Source organism: Mercenaria mercenaria, chromosome 5 (assembly GCF_021730395.1).
Source record: "Mercenaria mercenaria strain notata chromosome 5, MADL_Memer_1, whole genome shotgun sequence".
NCBI classification, from domain to species: Eukaryota; Metazoa; Mollusca; class Bivalvia; order Venerida; family Veneridae; genus Mercenaria; species Mercenaria mercenaria.
The window spans coordinates 9,909,076-9,928,814 of NC_069365.1; the positions used below are offsets into that span (position 1 = coordinate 9,909,076).

General features: G+C 33.4%; 1 protein-coding gene across 1 annotated transcript; it reads right to left on the reverse strand.

The window, feature by feature from the left end:
• Positions 1 to 890: 890 nt before the first annotated feature.
• LOC123556419 (deleted in malignant brain tumors 1 protein-like) lies at positions 891 to 18,548 on the reverse strand. The gene is made up of 4 exons (XM_045347086.2): positions 18,223 to 18,548; positions 11,442 to 11,541; positions 7,986 to 8,107; positions 891 to 1,640 (listed from the first exon to the last, which is right to left on the reverse strand). The coding sequence occupies exons 1-4, from the start codon at positions 18,536 to 18,538 to the stop codon at positions 1,489 to 1,491; spliced, it is 690 nt and encodes a 229-aa protein (XP_045203021.2). The 5' UTR covers positions 18,539 to 18,548; the 3' UTR covers positions 891 to 1,488.
• Positions 18,549 to 19,739: the final 1,191 nt, after the last annotated feature.

Consider the following 19,739-nt stretch of genomic DNA (forward strand, 5'->3'; position numbering starts at 1 on the left):
ATTGTTTTACCTAGGCTTTACACGGATCGTCAAGAAACTGAAAACAACAAAAGTAAACTCAACTATTAGCGGAAAATTTATCTAAAACATTTTACACTAATTACACACCAATGGACATAAAAATAGCTTATTTAAGCATGACTGTAAACATATTCTACTTAACATTAGTGACGTGAATATGAATGTTGACTTATGTATTAAATCCTGGGAAATACCTTTGTAAAAGGCATTCAAGTTATAAGAAGTAGAACTGTAAATCTCAGCATTTATCAACATTATGATCTTTGACAATAGCTATAGACTAAAATCAGTTTTTATGTTAAGTTTTTTTGTTTTTTTGTCAAAAGGTGCAGTATTATTTCGATGAAATAAAATAATAAGCTAATTACTATTTATTAAAAGGTTGTAGCCAGATACCTAAGTTCTCTGTGGCATGGTCACGATCCATCAAGTAACGTTTAAAGTCATTCGTCAACCACCCACCTCTGATTCACGTGCAGAAATTACCAGTTACTTGTAAAGGTAAAGTTAAAACTACATGTAGTACAGAAAAAGACTGTAAGATAAACGACCAAAGAGCGACTCAGTCTTGTGCAATGGAATATAATCATGCTGTCTCATCAAGCATAAAATGTTAGCATTAATTTGATTTGAAAACGTGAATCCCCCCCCCCCCCCCCCCCCCCCATCCATCCGTACTACTTAAAATTGTGCTTTAAAGCATGTTTAAGCTGTAGGTTAAGCTTTATTAATTCAATTTAAATTATACAGAAAATCGTCATTGAATTAATCCTGACCTCGGAGGAAATTTCTGGCTTTATCATTTGTCATTATTATTTCTGTTAAATAAATGGCCCTGTTTCAGGAAGCATATCTGGCTGAGACAGAAGATATTTCACTAGCAAATAAATCTGAGGTTGTCACAAAATAAGATAAAGGTTGTGTTCTTTTTACTCTTTATATAAGCAATTCCATTATTGTAGGAATGCAGGGTGTCCTGTAAGCAAAGAAAGGCAGTCATAAGCTATAGCAACATAAAACAAAATAGGTAAATGTGCATCCAGACCGGGACTCGAACCCAAGGCCTCGGAATACCGGTCCGATGCTCTACCGACTGAGCTATCCGGTCACCTAGTTATCTTTTCCATGTTTTATTATTCAATTCCTATACCACGAAAATTGTATTTTACCTTTCAGATAAGTCCACAGTGCTTTAAATGTTTATCTTAAAAGTAGATTAAACAGATATTAAAAGGGATGTTCCGCATAATTTCATGGTTAGAAAAGCACTACTTTTAATATTGCACATGAATTGTTATAGCCATAAACGGAGGTAATAAATAACGATAGAATTAATTGAAGTCATTGAGGCTTTAAATTATTTTTGTCTTATTCTCTCTACATGGTATTTACTCAAAAGTTCTTAGTGGTCCCGTGTGAATGTTTGTTTTCCAATGTTAAATACTCTGCTTAGCCTTTTCTTTGAAATTAAGCAATGAAATACTCCAACGAAAATCCTGTATCAGTGGTACAACAGTCTGAATAAAAATGCACCAGTACATAGAGACTGATAACGTCTTCGAAACTCGGAATTCCTGTTCCACACATTTTCGTGATGAGCACGTCACTTGTGCATGTGCCTGAAAACAAAGTAATACAAATATCTACTTTAGTACATAAAAAGCAACAAATAACATAAAAAGCATTTTTTTTCACATTATTAGCATAAGTAGTTTAATTGTTGTTATGTACAGTCTTTTTGAGCTTGATTGCATAAAACATACATAGCATACGAAGACACTGCATGATATATTTTGATATAAATCAACTTATTTCGAGGATATCTGGAAACAAACGAATTACAGTTTGTGTTTATAATGCATATTTGTAGTGTAAAACTGTCAACATATTGTGCGTAACAGAAGTGACTAAATACGATCGCTGATTAGTCTTTTCGTGTGTTTCGCTAGCTTTCACTTCCCTTTTAGTGTATGCGAGATAGTATTGCGTTACATTGTCTATCTATTTAAATGCTTGTTTGTTTGTTTGTTTTGGGTTTAACGCCGTTTTTCAACAGTATTCCAGTCATGTAATGGCGGGTAGTTAACCTAACCAGTTTGTGTTTATAATGCATATTTGTCAGACAGGTAAAGTGTAAAACTGTCAACATATTGTGCGTAACAGAAGTGACTAAATACGATCGCTGATTAGTCTTTTCGTGTGTTTGGCTAGTTTTCACTTCCCCTTTAGTGTATGCGAGATAGTATTGCGTTACATTGTCTATCTATTTAAATGCTTGTTTGTTTGTTTGTTTTGGGTTTAACGCCGTTTTTCAACAGTATTTCAGTCATGTAACGGCGGGCAGTTAACCTAACCAGTGTTCCTGGATTCTGTACCAGTACAAACTTGTTCTCCTCAAGTAACTGCCAACTTCCCCACATGAATCAGAGGTGGAGAACTAATGATTTCAGACACAATGTCGTTTATCAAATAGTCACGGAGAACATACGCCCCGCCCGAGGATCGAACTCCCGACCCCGCGATCCGTAGACCAACGCTCTTACCACTGAGCTAAGCGGGCGGGCTATCTATTTAAATGCAGAGGGGCATTTTTCCCCTGGGAGGTTACATAATCTTAATTAAAGCGCGGCTTAAACTTAAAACTGGATCGAATTAAGCGGGCGGGCTATCTATTTAAATGCAGAGGGGCGTTTTTCCCCTGGGATTTTACAGAATCTTAATTAAAGCGTGGCTTAAACTTAAAACTGGATCGAATTTTTTGCCAGACAGACAGATAGACAGACGCCGAAAGGATACGAAATAAGGCATAATACCTAACCATTATACCAATTGTAGTGAGTTTTCTAATGCTAGTTCACTTAAAGTAGACCAGAAATATAATATATACAGAGATTCTTTGTATAATTTTGATTTGAATATATTGATGATAGATTTTATGAAAATCCTTCCCTAAATGTAACCTTGACCTTAACTTAACTAGATTAATAAGTCCAAATATGTTTTATACCCTTCTAAGCGGACATAAATAACATTCCATTCTTAATTTACATTTTGACAGCAGATTGCATTAAAATAAAAGGTGTGCTTTTGATAAGTATCACAAAATCAAAATAGATATCACGATATCGATTATTTTCAACATCTAAATATAACAGCGAAAATGACCTACCAATCGTATTTACTTAAAATATCCTAAAATTCAGGAAAATATAACATATATGCGTGTCGATTCAATTTTGATATCTACTCTGAGAAAAATTAAAATTATAACTTAATGTGCTTTTTGAAATGTTCGTGTCCAATTTTGAAAGATATTTTCGTACGACGCCATTTTGTTAATTATTTTGAATGACGTCAGATCGCACGTGCAGTCTCATCGAAACAGCCACCTAGATATTATACCTAAAAATCCGCTTTCCTCTTTCCATACAAAACATGTAAAATGTAAAGTTTATTATTGCTAGATAAGTGCAAATCTGTAACTTGTATTTCTATGGTATCTCTCCTGATGAACATTATGTTGCATAGAGGCTTCTAGATGAATAAGCTTTTCTATTGATATGATCTATTCAATAAACTTGTTTTGACCTCGAATTTGAATCATGAAAAACTACTAATGAAAGCAAAACAATTAATGCCAGAGTCACTGTTAAGCAATTATTTCTATCAGTTCAATAATAATGCATTCACGGAATGTTTCTGGTGAAAATGAACATTCGGATCCTCTATACAAGATTAGTGACAGGATGACGGGATATTTAATTTTTTGTTAAAAAAATACAGTATGAATTAATACGAATAATTGATAAATACGTTTGCCGCATTAATGAAGATTTGATCATGAAAATACCTTTGTAATGAAAGATGGTTATAATATATATAAAAAAAACCCATTTGCATTTTCTTAATATTCTAGTTCTGAAATGTCATCTGTAAGTGCCGGAAACCGCTAAACAATATTCCTGAAAACGAACTGACGAGGTTTTGTTATTTGGTTCATCTTAACTGGTCTCTTAACAGGGTTCTCTTTTATCTCTGCCGTCTGCTAAGACATTGAGTACATGTATTAGAATGTGTAGCTCACATTTCACATACCTTTTTGCGAAAGGGATAAATTAGCCTATTGGAATATCTATTTACATAACTTTCGCACATGGTTCAAGACAGGGGTCTATTGCATCACTAAGCGGCTAAAGCTACCCGTGATGTTTTTGCCCACTGACCATTTCCGAGACGGTTCCCGACTGCGTTTTGACCTCATTGTCTATCTTCAACAACGTACGCATTCATACAAACATTGCTGGAGAGCGGAGTTTGTCATTGCCTTTTGCAATTTAATTTTGGAACATAATTTGATTTATGAGCGAGTTTTGGTTCTCATTTAAAAGGTTTTAAGTCCCCAACGCGGTGTTTGCCACTGACCTTCAAGGTGATGTCGCACTGTGTTCCATAATGTTTGTTTTGTCTGAATGTTGTGTCTTTTTATTTCTGCGTGATTGTCCCTCATGCATATTTTTGAATACACTGTTGTAATGTTTTGATAAGAGGTGGTTACAGTCTTTGGATGTGGCTTCTCCTATACTATTTTTGTTCTTATCCATTACCTTTTGTCACTGTATACATTCCTATTATGTAATCGTTATATATATTATGACAAATATGCATAATATATCAATTGTCAAACACTTAGCCTCCTATTAGGACGCAAAATCTGAGTAGTAACCAATTGAACTTTTTACCAAATTTTTCAACCTAAAGCGTTAAAACGGTCAAAATTTCACAAGGTGAGTTAATGACGGAAAGCGAAACGTTTCTGCTGTTTATCAAATATAGGTCTCAAAGCTTGCTACAAATGTTTAACAAATAAGAAAAATCAACAACAACACGTGTAGCGTTTGTTCATAGATAATTACTAACTTCCAACGTTTCGGCGTTAAGCCTTCCTCAGGGAAGAATAACAATAAAAACAACGGACGTGACGTCGTTAAACAACGTCGCGTAAAAAGGCGGTAAAATGTATGCAAAGTTTAGATCTACATTATTTACAATGTTAAATAAATTAAAAATAACGTTCCTTTAAACGGATTTAACAAACATACCGAGTAAATTGTCGGATAGTGTTTATACAAAATTTCCTATACTTATGTATATAAAAAACAGAAATAGGAAAAAACAACGATATACTCGGCATTACATATCTATATATGTAGATCAATACAATTAGTTAATTGGTCAATTAATATCAAATAAAACTTTAGAATTTAAACCATCTGGATAGAGCGTTTTCAGTTTATGTATCCACACTGTTTCTTTGCAGAGACGATCAATGTCATTTCTTACAACATCAATAGGCATAAAAGAAAAGTCCTTTAAGCAATGATCTCGTAAATTGAAATGTGATGCAACCATTGAGGAAAAAGTAGGGTCAGTAAAACTATTAATATCAAATCGGTGACTGTTCATGCGTTTTGATACAGGTTGCTTAGTTTGTCCCACATACTGTTTGTCACATTTTTTGCAAGTAATCAAATAAATTACACAGTTACTTTTACAGTTTACGTTATGATGTAAACTGTATGCTTGACCAGTCATTTGACTGGTAAGTTCAAACATTCATTATCACAGCTTCGTGAATTCTTCGTTGACAGAGGTTACCCACATGATGTGTTAGACCGTGCCTTCCAGAAAGTAGTCAATATATCTCAGCAAGAAGCTTTACAGACTCAAGTTTGGGACAAAAATAGTGTAATTCCTTTTACTATTGTGTATGATCCAGCGCTTCCACGTATTGGTAACACTATTAATAAATACTGGAGTATTTTGAACCTATCAAAAAGCTTTACAACTAAATCCGTTTATGAGAACTGTAAACCTGTTGTTGCCTATAGACGTCCGAAAAATTTACAAGACTATTTGATAAGTTCAGAGTTCAATAAGCAAAGTGATAAACTTTATCTCTCACAGAGATGTAATGGTAGCCGATGTTCGCATTGTACCAATATCGAAACAGGTTCAGAATTTACCAGTCAAATGACTGGTCAAGCATACAGTTTACATCATAACGTAAACTGTAAAAGTAACTGTGTAATTTATTTGATTACTTGCAAATTTTTCTACAAATGTTTAGAAATATTAGAAAATTAAAGAAATAAATGATGCATGGTTGTGTTACGCTGTTTTTACAGGTGACTTAGATGGTTTACATTTCAATTTGCTTTGAAATAGCATTAACATTGAAATACGATGTTCACCGAGCTTCACCCAGTTTACAATCTATAGACTACATGTTTCCCTCCGGAATATAGTGTGTTTCCATTCTCAATGCATCGTTTTCCGAAACGACTCCACCAATGATTTCAGCAATGTACAACTTTTCTTGAAAATAAGGCATTAATTAATACCACTATATAAATATGTTTTGCTATCTTGGTTGCAAAACGAGCAGTTAACTGTTTATGATTTTGTATCACAGTTTGTTGTTGATTGTTACCATTAATTTGTCTCTGTTCTAAATCGTCAGGAAATCCTCTGAATTCCATGTCATCAGAGCAAGTTTGGGTCTTTACAACGGTCCTCGTGTATAAACAATTTCACACCAAACTGTGAAGAACAAGATATTTCTTAGAGATTTTGACACGTAGATGCCTTGTTCCCATTTGTTCACAAGAGGCTTCAACATAAAATGTATATTTTTTATGGCACTTAATAATAATTCCTTAAATACAGATGATAAAGGTTTGATGAAGTTTAATTTTGCTAAGGTACACTGAGACAAGTTAACACCACTAGAAGCATTATGATATTTGTTAGTTTATATGCGCAACAAGAACTTTGATGAAAGTATAACGAGCGCATGCTATGTACGAAATTACAGGATATTCTACTGCTGCATTAAATGTCACTGCTCTATGCAACAACTGAAACTAATCCTTATAAATAAATCAACATATCGCAGTGAATACAAAGTAAACTGTATAAACTAAACTTATAAATAAATCAACATATCGCAGTGAATACAAAGTAAACTGTATAAACTAAACTTATAAATAAATCAACATATCGCAGTGAATACAAAGTAAACTGTATAAACTAAACTTATAAATAAATCAACAGATCGCAGTGAATACATTGCTGAATGAAACTGTATAAATCATAAAATCCTTGGAACACCCCTGTGGAAATATTTCACCCACATAAATAAAGCCAATGTAATTTTGTCATCACGGGGGTAGAAGAATCGTCCCTGCCATCCTCCACGCGCCTTTTGGAATTATAAGGATGTCATGACACTAGTATTATTCAAGAAATTGTTGTATACTGCATTAACAAAGGTTATATTGTAGAAGTGTACCCCATTTGCACTGAAATAATTACTGTATAACGTTTAAGTAATGAGAATTTTCGTTAAGCATAATCAACTGAATAGATAAGAAAGTTTTACTTAATTGTATTTTTTACAAGGGATGGGGGTGGGGTGGGTGTTTGGTGGGTGAGAAAGTGGGAGGCTTATGGTAAAGCGTACGTAGACCTGTAATGTCAAACGTCATTTGTTGCAATGTAAAATCATTTTAATAAAAAATGTAAAGTGTTTGTATAATCCGGTTATATAATGTCACTTTTTTCCAGCTATTTTGCAAATATTCCGTATCATAATTTGTTACCGTCGACCATCTACTTAGTATAGATATGTTTTACAAACATAATAAAGGAAAATTAATGAGTGATGCGTTGCACTTGCGAATGAGTTATTAATCAGGGTTTATTAAATTAATATCTCAGGCAGTAATAACCGTTATTGTTATGGTAGAAATGAAATATAATATATACTATTTTTTATTTTCTTCGTTTGTAATTTTTAAATTTTACATCCTTCGCACCCTATTATTAGTATGATGTACACAAGCAATATATCACAATCAAATTCCAGAAGATCATTGGACTATGAGTCGTTGGACATGTCTTACCATTATAAAACGAGAGGCTGTCGTAACAATGACCCTGATCCTCCAGTACCATGTCATGAACATTCACTACAAGTCTTGAAGTCTTAGATGGCTTTATGATTAGCCAGTAGATATCATCACCGCTGAAAAACGAAGAGCAAAATACAACGTTTAAGGAGGAAACGTCATTGAGAATGACTCTGTCTTCCTAGTATTAAAACAGGAGGCACTGCATGAATTGACATCGTATTTAATTACTCTTCGAAACTCCATTATTGAAGCAACTTAATTGGTGCCAGGTGTATGCTATACATTAACTCGAAATTTCGAGATACGTAACTTAAATTTTCAAATTACTAAACTCATCGAGAGATAGGGGTAGATGTCCAGGAGGCATAGAAACAGCAAACCAAGCCAGGGTCTGACATCGTAAAGGAGGCGCACCACAAATAGGAACTGTACTGGGATGATATAGCTACAAATATCTGTCAGCATATAGATTTAGATTATATGAAAGATATAAAAATGGAGATAAAGTAGACACATGGGTGTTGGGGGAGGAAGAAAAGAAGGATGGATATTCACTAGGGAAAGCCACGTTCAATTAATGTCAGACTAACTTCCAATACTGACTTGAAATACTGACTCGAATGTTTTATTACTAAGTTTAACTTACCACATTTTCTGAACTTGTATTGATTTTGGGTAGCCCTAGATGGTCATATTAAAATATCGGACAATTTTTGCTCTTGAAATATATCACTATGTTAACCATGCTGATATCTGGGGGATTTTATTTATCTACTAGTTTGGCATGAGAAAAGAGACATACCTGTAATAAGTATGATCAATGTCTAGTTCCTGAGTGGCTCTTGATTTTAAGGTGAGGTCATATTAGTTGACCGGGTAGTTTTCGAACTTAGAATATTTCACATTTTGAACATATCTGGAAGGTTCTAGTCCCTACCACTTGGACATACTGTACATGTAAAATTTAGGTATGTACTCTTGAAACAGTCTGAAATCTGATATAGCTCAATAGGTTAGGGTAGAACAAACATTAATGTCGTAAACGTTCAGGTCCCCACATGTTGAATAAAGTAAATGGATGTGCTGGTAAATGTATCCACTTTTATAAGTCAACTAATGTAGCCCATTAACATTTTGGACCTTGACAGACGGAAAGAAGTTCAAAAGGAAAAATACTTAGTCTTAATTCAGTTACTCAAAATGGCAATACCTCATTAACTCAGTATTTTAATATTCTAAGTTTCTTCAGTAAACAACACGTGTCTGGCACTAAATCTTTTTCATAATTAGGACAGCGACATAAAAGTTTACATTACATACATTGAACACAAGATAGATGAACCACATCTTAATACTTATCATTTTATATGTAAGAGTTCTTCCTAGTTTTAACTTGCAGTTAAATGAGTTAGACTCACGGCAATGCTTGTATGATATATCTACGCAATTCTAACAATACACCGAAACGCCATACTGTGTTGAATGCCTTGAAAATCACGAATTACTGTTCATGTTGATCTTCTGTACCTGTCTTTTGGTAAATATAAATTAATCGGTGAAAGATTTGGTGACGGGGAATGAAAACTGCAGTTTGCTATGCATATAACTGTAAATTTGTTTAAATATCAAACTGATTTCTTATTCAGTGGTCATTTGCCTTACACTGTAACCAATGAGCGTTAAATTTTAGTCCTTAGTTACGAAATTAAACAATTATGTTGCTCAACCTGTTTTGCTCGTTTAATGAGATTACAATTATTTGCATAAGTCAGAGATTAACTCCGCCCCGCCAGGTCGAATAAAATGCACTATAGTTTGAATAAAGATCTCAATCATATCTTTAAACAGTAACATCACACAGGCTGTTATAAAAATAATCTCGAAATGCAAAATGTTTTAGATACTCGACCTTCTTCCTATTAATTATTGTCTTAATCAAATTAGGAAAAAAACAAACTAATCATTCAGAAGTTTGTAAGTAAAAATCAGTATCTTTACGCTATGGAAATATTATTTCACGATTGTATATATCTTTGCCTGGAAATTGATTTATGGATTGTTAACACTACGATCATATATATATATATTTTCATGTTTCTGTCAGTATTTTCTTCGTTTCTTTTAGCGTGTGTACGTTATCCTAATTATCCAGTTGTACGATTTGTTTTGGAGACAATGGGCACATTTTTGTCTGTCTCATTTGAAGAAATGGTTATTAATATTTAATCATTCCATTGTCAGTGATTATGTTATTTCCTTACAACGTGTACACTTTAGAAAGTAAATGACGGCAGCTGAGCCAAAAGTTAGTACATATACAAAACTGTAGAAAGAGAAGAGTTCTAAAATTGTTTTACGAGATCTCGTAAATGATTTTACTAAATTTCTAATTCTTTACAGTCTATTACTGCTTAAAAGCCACTGTCTCTTCTAATTACTTACTAAAATTGTTTGTATAACGTTTATAAATGAGCCGCACCTTGAGGAAACCGACATAGTGCGTTTGCGACCAGCATGCTTGTCAGGATTCATGTTGTTCGCTAACGGTTTTGAAAGCGAACAGCAGAATGGTGCGGTCATGACACTTTGATACAATAAGGCTGAATATTGTCATTTCCAATATTGTTGTAGTTATTATTAGTATTATTATTATTATTATTATTTATTATGTACAACGCAATGTGAATATATCATGATTGTATAAAGGTAAGCGTTTATTCAAATTATTTACTTTCAGTTTCAGGATGCTGCAGTGATCTCGATTTGCTGAGAGTTTTACATGTGATCTTATTGTAACTATTGCGGCTACAAAGGTTTATATCTGATTCAAATATTGTCGTTTATGTTTTTATTGAAATAAAATTATCACGAAACTTTGTTCCAAGCTTCATTCAGATCTATCATAATTCAGCAGATACAGGTGCTGAGTTAAAGAGTGTTGAGTCCAAATAAATTGTGCGTATGATTTTGTTTTTTAGTCATTTCTAACGAACCCCTCACATTTCGTTACCGTTCCTTAATTTCATACACTGTCTTATAGTAAAAATGATTTCCGGTACAACGTTTATACATTCGTATTACAATTATTACTCTTAAATGATTATCTCTGACATGTTTTACAAATAAACAAGGTCATCCTATGACCATTTAACAACAACTATTTGTTGAGTTTTCTCTCCTAGTAGGGGTCATAAAAACCATTATTGTCTAACTCATAATGTCTATACGTATTTCGTGAAAAAAAAACAGTCAACACCTTGTCTTCGTTATTTAATTTACTGTATTTTGCTGCCGGTCAGATATATCAGAACCTCAGAAAAGCCCTTGTCCAACTTCCATTGACCACCGCACGTAAAATCACACACAAAACAAACAAACATGTTGTTGATATTTATGCTTTTAATCTCATGGTCATTTTAGAAAAAAGAATATGCATAATAAACTTACGTGTTGTAGTTACTTGGGTAATTGGGAGATGTAATAACATTTTTTGATTCGCTGGCTACGTATGTCACGTAAGTGAAACTGGGAACACATGGCGACAATGCTGAAAATATATATTTCTGTTATCAGTGTATATCATAGCATGATTTACTCATCAATATCGTTATCCATGTTAATAAAGAGAATAAAGCCGTCATTCTTTTAACTCATAATTAAATTTCACTGTTCAGTCAAGAGGTTCTCGCGATCATCTTTTTTTTTGAATATTAATTGTCTTTTACTAGGCAGCACGATAGGTAATAAGTGTTTACAAATCTGTGTTATTTATTTATTAAAAACATCTTATTGCTCCTTTCTATAAACGTATTTTTATATATAATCGAAATCAGACTAAAACTACAGATATGTTTCATTTAATAGCTCCTTAATTATAATAATGAAAAAAAAAAACAGACACTGCCGGTGTAACGTTGTAAACTGACCCCCATAGAATAATGACCTCCCGGTCATATTATTATGACCCCCGGTCATTATTTTATATAGAATAGTGACTTTCGGTCATAATATTATGACCGGGTGGGGGGGGGTCATAATATTATGACTCCCCCACACGTAGAAAAATGACCCTCACATAGAACTGTGACCCCCTATAAAATAACGACCCCCTAATCCAAACCCTAACTCTAACCCATCTAAGGTACACTTACAACATAATTATCCCCCGCCGATAGGCATCGGAGGAGAATATGGTAATTGCAACCGTCCGTGCGTGCGTCCGTGCAACATTTTTGTGACCGCAACTCCTTATTCATTATACGACGGAATTGATTCAAACTTTCAGGGGTTACTACTACTGATGCCTAGTTGTGCAGGAAAAACAAAAATTGAATTTGCTCCACCTGTTCGCGAGTTATGGCACTTTGTTACATTTTTCTTTTAAGTCGTGACGGGTATCGTAACAGAAACTTAGTTAACATATTGTGCAATTGCTTTGACTGTCATAAAGGGGTATAATTATTACTCAAGACGTGATGAAAAGTGACAAAAATCACCCAAACCTCCACGGGAATGACTTTATTTCAATATTTCACTGAAATTCGAACAACATCTTATTGTCATGGGCGTCAAAGGTCATAAAACATGGGACTTCCCAAAAACCGATTTGCATATTTTATGCCTTATATTGATATAATTGTTGTCTTTTTCTAATTAAAAACGCCTGAAAAGTGACAAAAATACCCAAAATCCAAAGAAGGGTGTCTCTTCAACAATATACTGAAATGTGAATAATTTCTAACGACGAGGAGCGTCACAGGTAATAAAACCACTGAGCTACCCCATACCCATTTCGCCTATTTTTGGAGGTATATATGAGTGACATATACTGTAGGCGTACATTTATTAGCGCGGCAAAAATTTAGCGCAAACGCAATTTTTGGTGAAATATCTAATTTATGCGTGGACGTGAATTAGCGCTCTCGCGAGATCGCTAATTTCTAATTTTAGCGCTGTCCAAGATGAGGCTCTCGGAGATTTACGGAAATTCACGAAAATATTCGGAAATAAACTTAACCGTCGGCAATTTTTATGTAATGTGTTTCTGCTGTAATTATACGTCATACTGATTATGAAATCAACTTTTTCCACTGTTAGCGGGCTAAAGAAAGTACGATTTATTTGAAATTATTTACTTAAGTGTTCTACCGTAAATATCTTCTTGTATTTAATTATAAAAATCTGCGTGTTTTATATTCTGTATACTAGTTATAATTGCTGAAATAAAACGAGATTGTCACACATTTTAATCATTGAATCCCCTTTGTCCTACATGCATTGTGTCTTAATACAAACGTTCACACCTTTCCGTAAACAAGCGACTGCAACAACGGACATTCCCGAAGGTGATACGGAAATTGATAACAACTTGATCAAATGAGAAAGAACACAAACTACAAGCTTAAATATTTTATTTTGTATGATCATATATTTAAAATAATAATATGAACAATAAACAGGAATATCATACGAACCTTAAAATATTAGCAAGCAGTGTAACTAGTGCAAACTCAAGAGTATTTATTTGCAAAAGTTCGAAGAAAACATCATCAAATGAAAATGTACATGAAAATGCTTGGACAAATTAATGCGCGGACATGAATTAGCGCACGTGCGATAGCGCTAAAAGCGCTGTTATTAGTACACCGCTAAAATAAGTAAGCCTACAGTAGGTGACATAATGAATGTCAAGGGTATTTGACATCACTTTCAGGGGTGGCATAAAGCATTGTCCTTTCCACGTATAATTTGCATTTTTTACAATATAGCACTCCAGAAAATGAACCATTTTACCGTCAATAGAATTTTTTCGTAATGAGCCCGCCCGCGAGCCCATGCTATTGCAAAATTAGTGCAACTTGTAGGATGCAATAACAAAAAGAAGTTTCCTCTAAAATTTCGAACAAAATCACCATTACTATAAGTTCCAGAATGCTTACACTACATTGTACAGAAGGAAAATAAATAATTATAAACATAACATAATTATACGTTATACCTTGTATATAATGCGATGTCACAAAGATACGAGGCTGTTAAAGGTACTCACCGAATCTTGTAAAAATAAAACTTAAGCCTGTTGAAATACTTGAAGCATGAAACTTTTAAATAGGTAACAAAAATATTTAGATCTAAAACCTGTTCTAAACAAAAAGTCATGCACCTTTAAAGCAGGCGTTTCGTGATCTATGTTCTAAGTACGTTCTACCGTGTACCTTGAAAGTTGCAGGGGTTCAAAGTTGCAAAATGATTCCTTTATGTATCCCCCTTCCATTAGGTCATCTGTTTCTATTGGCAAAGGTTTGATACGGCGAAACAATATTCCTTTGGTGAGACCTATCCGCTTTAATAAGCAAGCGCGCTACCATTGCGCCACCGAGGCTCAGAAAAGTGGTTAGTATTTATCAACAAATATTCTAGCTGATAATGTTTGTAACGACATAAACAAATCAAATACACACAACTTGCTTGGGAGGAAAAACAATTAGAATGAGTGACCAGTAAAAATGTGATTAGCGTCAGATCGCTGATAGCACATGATGTGAATCTTTCTAGTCTGGTCCTCTTCGGGTAGTGTTTATCAAATGTCATATCTGGAGAGGCAAAGAAACAAATCTTCCCCGTAAAATAGTCTATATAAAGGCCCAAAATCGATGACTAACCAGCATGTAAGATATATTTCCAAATGTTTCTATTTTCGTTAATGTTTTATTTCTAAAGGATGATCTCAATTTCTATCAAGAAAACATGACCAGAATAATTTCAGATGACTAATGAATTATCCTCTAGCCTAAATATCTGTTCTCTATTTCTATAGTAACCTTAAAACGACTTAGGTATATCTTCTTTTATTATAATACTTCTCCTTAAGTACAATAATGATAATTCAAATGAAAACTCTTTTAAATTTCATTTTTCAATAGATGTACGTTTATTTCTTAGCGGGGCCTCGAAGATATACTGCTGTTGTGTCAGCTGTAGACGCAGCAGCAGCAGAAACAACAACAACAACAAATATAAGTAACAGAAACACGACAGTGACTTTAATTGATATAGAATATTTTAGTAATAGGTTAGGCGGGGGTCAATATTTTATAGATAAAATCAGGGGGTCATTATTTTATAAGGGAGGTCAGTATTTTATAGAAAATGGGTCATTATTTTACATAAAATAATGACCGGGGGTAATTATTCTATGGGGGTCAGTTTACAACGTTACACTGGCCGACAGAAAAGTATTTATCCGTAATAAAAAGGATATAACTGACATCAAAGTGTCATGTTAAATTTTAATGGATCTGTACAAAGAAATTAGAAAACAGACGAAGAAATATGCTTCAGTGTAGCCCTCATGAATAACACATAATTATAAATTTTCCTTTGTACTTTGATTTGAATTTCTATTTACATTGAGCAAAACGTATGAAAACACGAACCTGCACAGGTAACAACTTAGCTCTTACAACGTAACTGTAATGTTCAAATAAACTTCTTTAATGGTACATATCTTAATTCTTTAGGGTAATTTGCTGTAAAATATTCTAAACGTTTTTTTTTTTCATGACATAAACCCGGGAACATATCGTTTACGCGATAGAAACGCTTTTTTTTCTCTGAACAGCCGATAGGTACTTTTTCTCTTACTATAATCACTAGCAGTATGGCTATATGATTCTTGATGAAAATACAAGACTGAATAAAATTTGAATTTGAAAATAGACGAAACCAATTTCAGAAATACTTGGTATATGACTGTACAAACTCGAAGACAGAAGAGAAAATATGAGAGGAATTAAACCAGTAAACATCACGACAGAATTAATGTACTTGAATATATTTTCAACATTGAACTGAGGTTTGAAAACACGCCAACAATACACTTAAAGTGTTTTGATTGAAAGAAAAGAATCGAAAATAAATATTCAGAAAAATGACGGAGAAAACAGCAGAAAAAAAAATATGCTGCAGCAGCAGCAGAACCGATGTACCAGAATCACATGGGCTCATCGCTTTCCTTGAACATATTTATTACACGAAGAACAGCAGTAGTAAAATTTTGCTAAAACATTTTGCATTCTTTATGAAGGTTTGGAGTTTGTCATTCTCTGCGTCAGTATAATTACTTATTAATTAATTGCTGCACGTGGGTATATTACTTAATCAATTTCAAATTTCTGTTTTAAATTTTGTACGTGTATAATGATTCGTGGATATTTAATACTTCTATGACTTCTATGACGCTAGCTATTAATGAACTACAATTATTGTTGCATGTTCTTTTGTCTGCAAGTGATACACAACCAATTTTATGTAAAAGTGTTTTTACTTAGGCTGACCTATCTGAAACGCATATTGATCAAGCTGCATGATTTTGTAATTTTTCAAAACTTGTTTACGTATAGATTCTAGTATCTCAGATGCTAGTATAACGATATTAGAAATATTTGAACGCAGAAACCAGTCCTGACTAAAGTTAGACCTAGGTACTTAGGGTTATCTACAAAATTTAATGCGACTTTTTGAAAATAAGTTTAGGTCTTTCCATATATAAAAAAGAGAAATAAATATGGCTTCCGTTAGACTAGCCACTAAACTGATAATAAAAGATGTCATAAATTTTAAATGTTTGCTATATTCAAAATTTCAAAAATATTTTTTTAGAAAAATGATATAATCATAGTGTGTGAGGTAGTCTAGTCTTCCGTTTCGAGTTACTTGTTAAATTGCAACAGAATTGTCTTATGCGTATTGGCGTGTAACACTGAGAAGGAACTCGGCAATATTTCGGACGTTAAAGGACGAGCAGTGACCGTTGCGTCACTGCTGTCATCAGAGAAAGTCAAGCTGACTAAAATGTTTTGTTTGCGTTTACTAAGATCTCTTGAAATTATTTCAGTAATATTTCCAGAAATAGCGTACTGACAAAGCAAACTAGAGGACCTGTTTGTCTAACGACAACTTTCAAAATGCCACAGAAAACGTTATAAAATTTGCATACTTGGTAATATATATCATTAAGTTGATCTTTATTGGAAAACGTCCTGGTCGAAATCCTGATAATAAATGTAATGATATAAATGTTTAAAAATGAGAACACTTCCTGAGACAGATTTCAATATTCTTTTTTTGTTTTACACGCAATTCAATATTTGATGTGCGATCACTGTATAAAAATCATTCAAAACGAAAATGTCAAATGCATCAAACAATATGTGGCGTTATGTAGCCTATAGAAGAATGTTAAGCTTTAGTGAGATTAAATGAGCCTTCCAATTTCTTTATGTCTATTCATTGATTATAAAACAAGTATCAAGTTAATACGGCTCGAACCCACTAACGGAACTAAATGAAATACATATATATGTTTTACTGCAGTAAGTCACTTAATCAGTTACACTACGACATTTTACTTATGAAAAAAGACTAATTCCTGAATACACCACAGGACATTAATTGAATTTGTAACTAGTATGTACCTACTACAGTAACTAATATTTGATACATTTAATTTATTGATGATATCTGCAATAAGGTCCTTTGGAACAAACAATAAATAGCTCTCGGTAAGTCTGTTCATGAGTGGCAATTAAATGTGTCCAACCCCTCACGCATCCTCCCACCCCAGCTTAAGCTTAAGCGGAATTCTATTATGGTAAAATTGAATGGACTCTATGATCCAAAAGGACAAAGGACCAGAAATTAAAATAGCACGGAGTTCAGATGAGGGGAGACTTTTTACAGCCGCCACAAGATTCGTTATAATTAGGGTATCCTATTTTTATTAGGAAATGTAAATGCAACATCAGATTCTATACATATGTATTATCACATTATATAAAAGTGTGAAAATCGGCTAAAATCACCGTGTTGTGAAGGATTAAAAAGTGGACAAAGAAAAAATATTAAATGGATATTTTATAATTAAAGTTATCGTCGTAAGACAAGTATCAATAAAGCCATATAAGTTTGAGTACACTTATATGATTTTTACCTCACTCGAAATATTGATATTTTAACTTGCACAACAATAATAAGAATGCAAATTTCACTTCTATGTTTTATTTGAGCTGGATTAAGCTGACTTTTGTATTAACATACTACATATACTAAAGAGTAGCTGTTACATTTATCTTGCAATCAGTTATTTTATATATATATATATATATATAAAACCACAAGAAACTAGTGATCTTCTTACATTAAGATGCATTTATCAGATGAGACTAACCTGGATTGTCAATGTAATATACATTCCAGCCATCATGAACTGTCACGAGGTCGCCGACAACTGATTGATGATGCTCAATCAGTTCACATTGCTCAATTACAGGATTGTAGTTTACGGCCATACATTTCCCCGTCTTCTGGCTGCAATCCGCTGCACACTCTGACAAGCTTTTATCTAACAACATAGCAAAAGAAAATGGCAATTTCCCATTTTCAACATATCTCTGATATTTGTTAGATCCTACAACTGCCAATGCAATTTTGTTATGACTCAGAACGAGCAAACCAAGTTTGAGCAAAATGCTTAAAGTATTCATTTTAACTCAGTAAAAGCTAGATATGAACTACGTATTATCAGTCTCTCGGCATACTTATACACATAACTATGTCCTATGAACCTGCAAATTAAGTATTGAATATTTCATGAACTTCTATATCGAGGGTTGAATGCAATACGGTTGTAAGTCCTTCTCTATTAGATATTACAACAGTATTGTATTCAATCCTCAATATCGTCACCTCAGTGCAAAAAGTGGATAACTACATTGACTTAAAGAAGGACTTATTCACTTTTTGCGCTAAGGTGACGATATGCTCCTTACAAATAAAAAGAAAAAACAACCACCTTGGTGACCTAAGAATACGTTCCTCTAGAAACTTTGAATTTTTTAATTTAAAGGCGATGTATTTTTGAGTTTTAAGGAGACCGAAAAGAAACGAAAGACATTCTTTTTTAAGTTCTAAGACTTGTTCTAATGATATATCTATTTGGTCTGCTGTCTCCCTCTCAAGCATAATGAGCAATCATATGAAGCGTATCAAGCACTGTCAAATGCTTCAATTGTAAATCATTTTTAATACGAAACAAGTATTAGTACAATACATATATTTTTCTTAAGTATTTAATCTTTTCCAAAATTGGGACGAAGTTTAGGAAGAAAACCTATCATACATTTTGCACAATTCTGTTTTAGTTTAATTTTGCACTTTTAAGTATATTTGTCTGGTTTCCATTCAAGTTTATAAATCTGATATAACGATAATACATTTATTATTTGTTAATAAACATACATTGCGTTCCTTTTTTTGTGTTTGTTTGTGGCTGCATCTTGCTTACATGTGATTTTATTATTGCATCCAATTTCATAAATGTGTTCAAGTGCCCGGTCTATGTGCACGCACATGTATATACATTTACAAGAATGAACATATGAAGCGACAGACTCGCCAGCACTCTGAAAAGCATGTTGTTATAACCTAAAGAGAAGATACCTAGATTTAAGCCATATGTCAGTAAGAGTGGCCTGTCGCTTCTACTTATTGACAATAGATAACAAATTCTGTCTATATGGGATAAGGCCGTGACTTTTATTATTATTATACTAATATCATTACAGAAAATTGATGAGCTATCTTAACATATTTTATGAGATAGAAGTATCATAAAATGAAGCATGAAATGATAGATGTCTAGCAAAATGCATAGAAACAAAATAGACACTATGATGTTGAAGCTCT

What these genes read in the sequence shown, in the direction of transcription:
- LOC123556419 (XM_045347086.2), bottom strand. Translation starts at nt 18,538, where the DNA reads ATGAATACTTTAAGCATTTTGCTCAAACTTGGTTTGCTCGTTCTGAGT. An exon ending in ATATTACATTGACAATCCAG is followed by an intron (nt 11,542 to 18,222) that starts GTTAGTCTCATC and finishes ATATATTTTCAG; the next exon opens with CATTGTCGCCATGTGTTCCC. An exon ending in CAGCCTCTCGTTTTATAATG is followed by an intron (nt 1,641 to 7,985) that starts GTAAGACATGTC and finishes CTTTGTTTTCAG; the next exon opens with GCACATGCACAAGTGACGTG.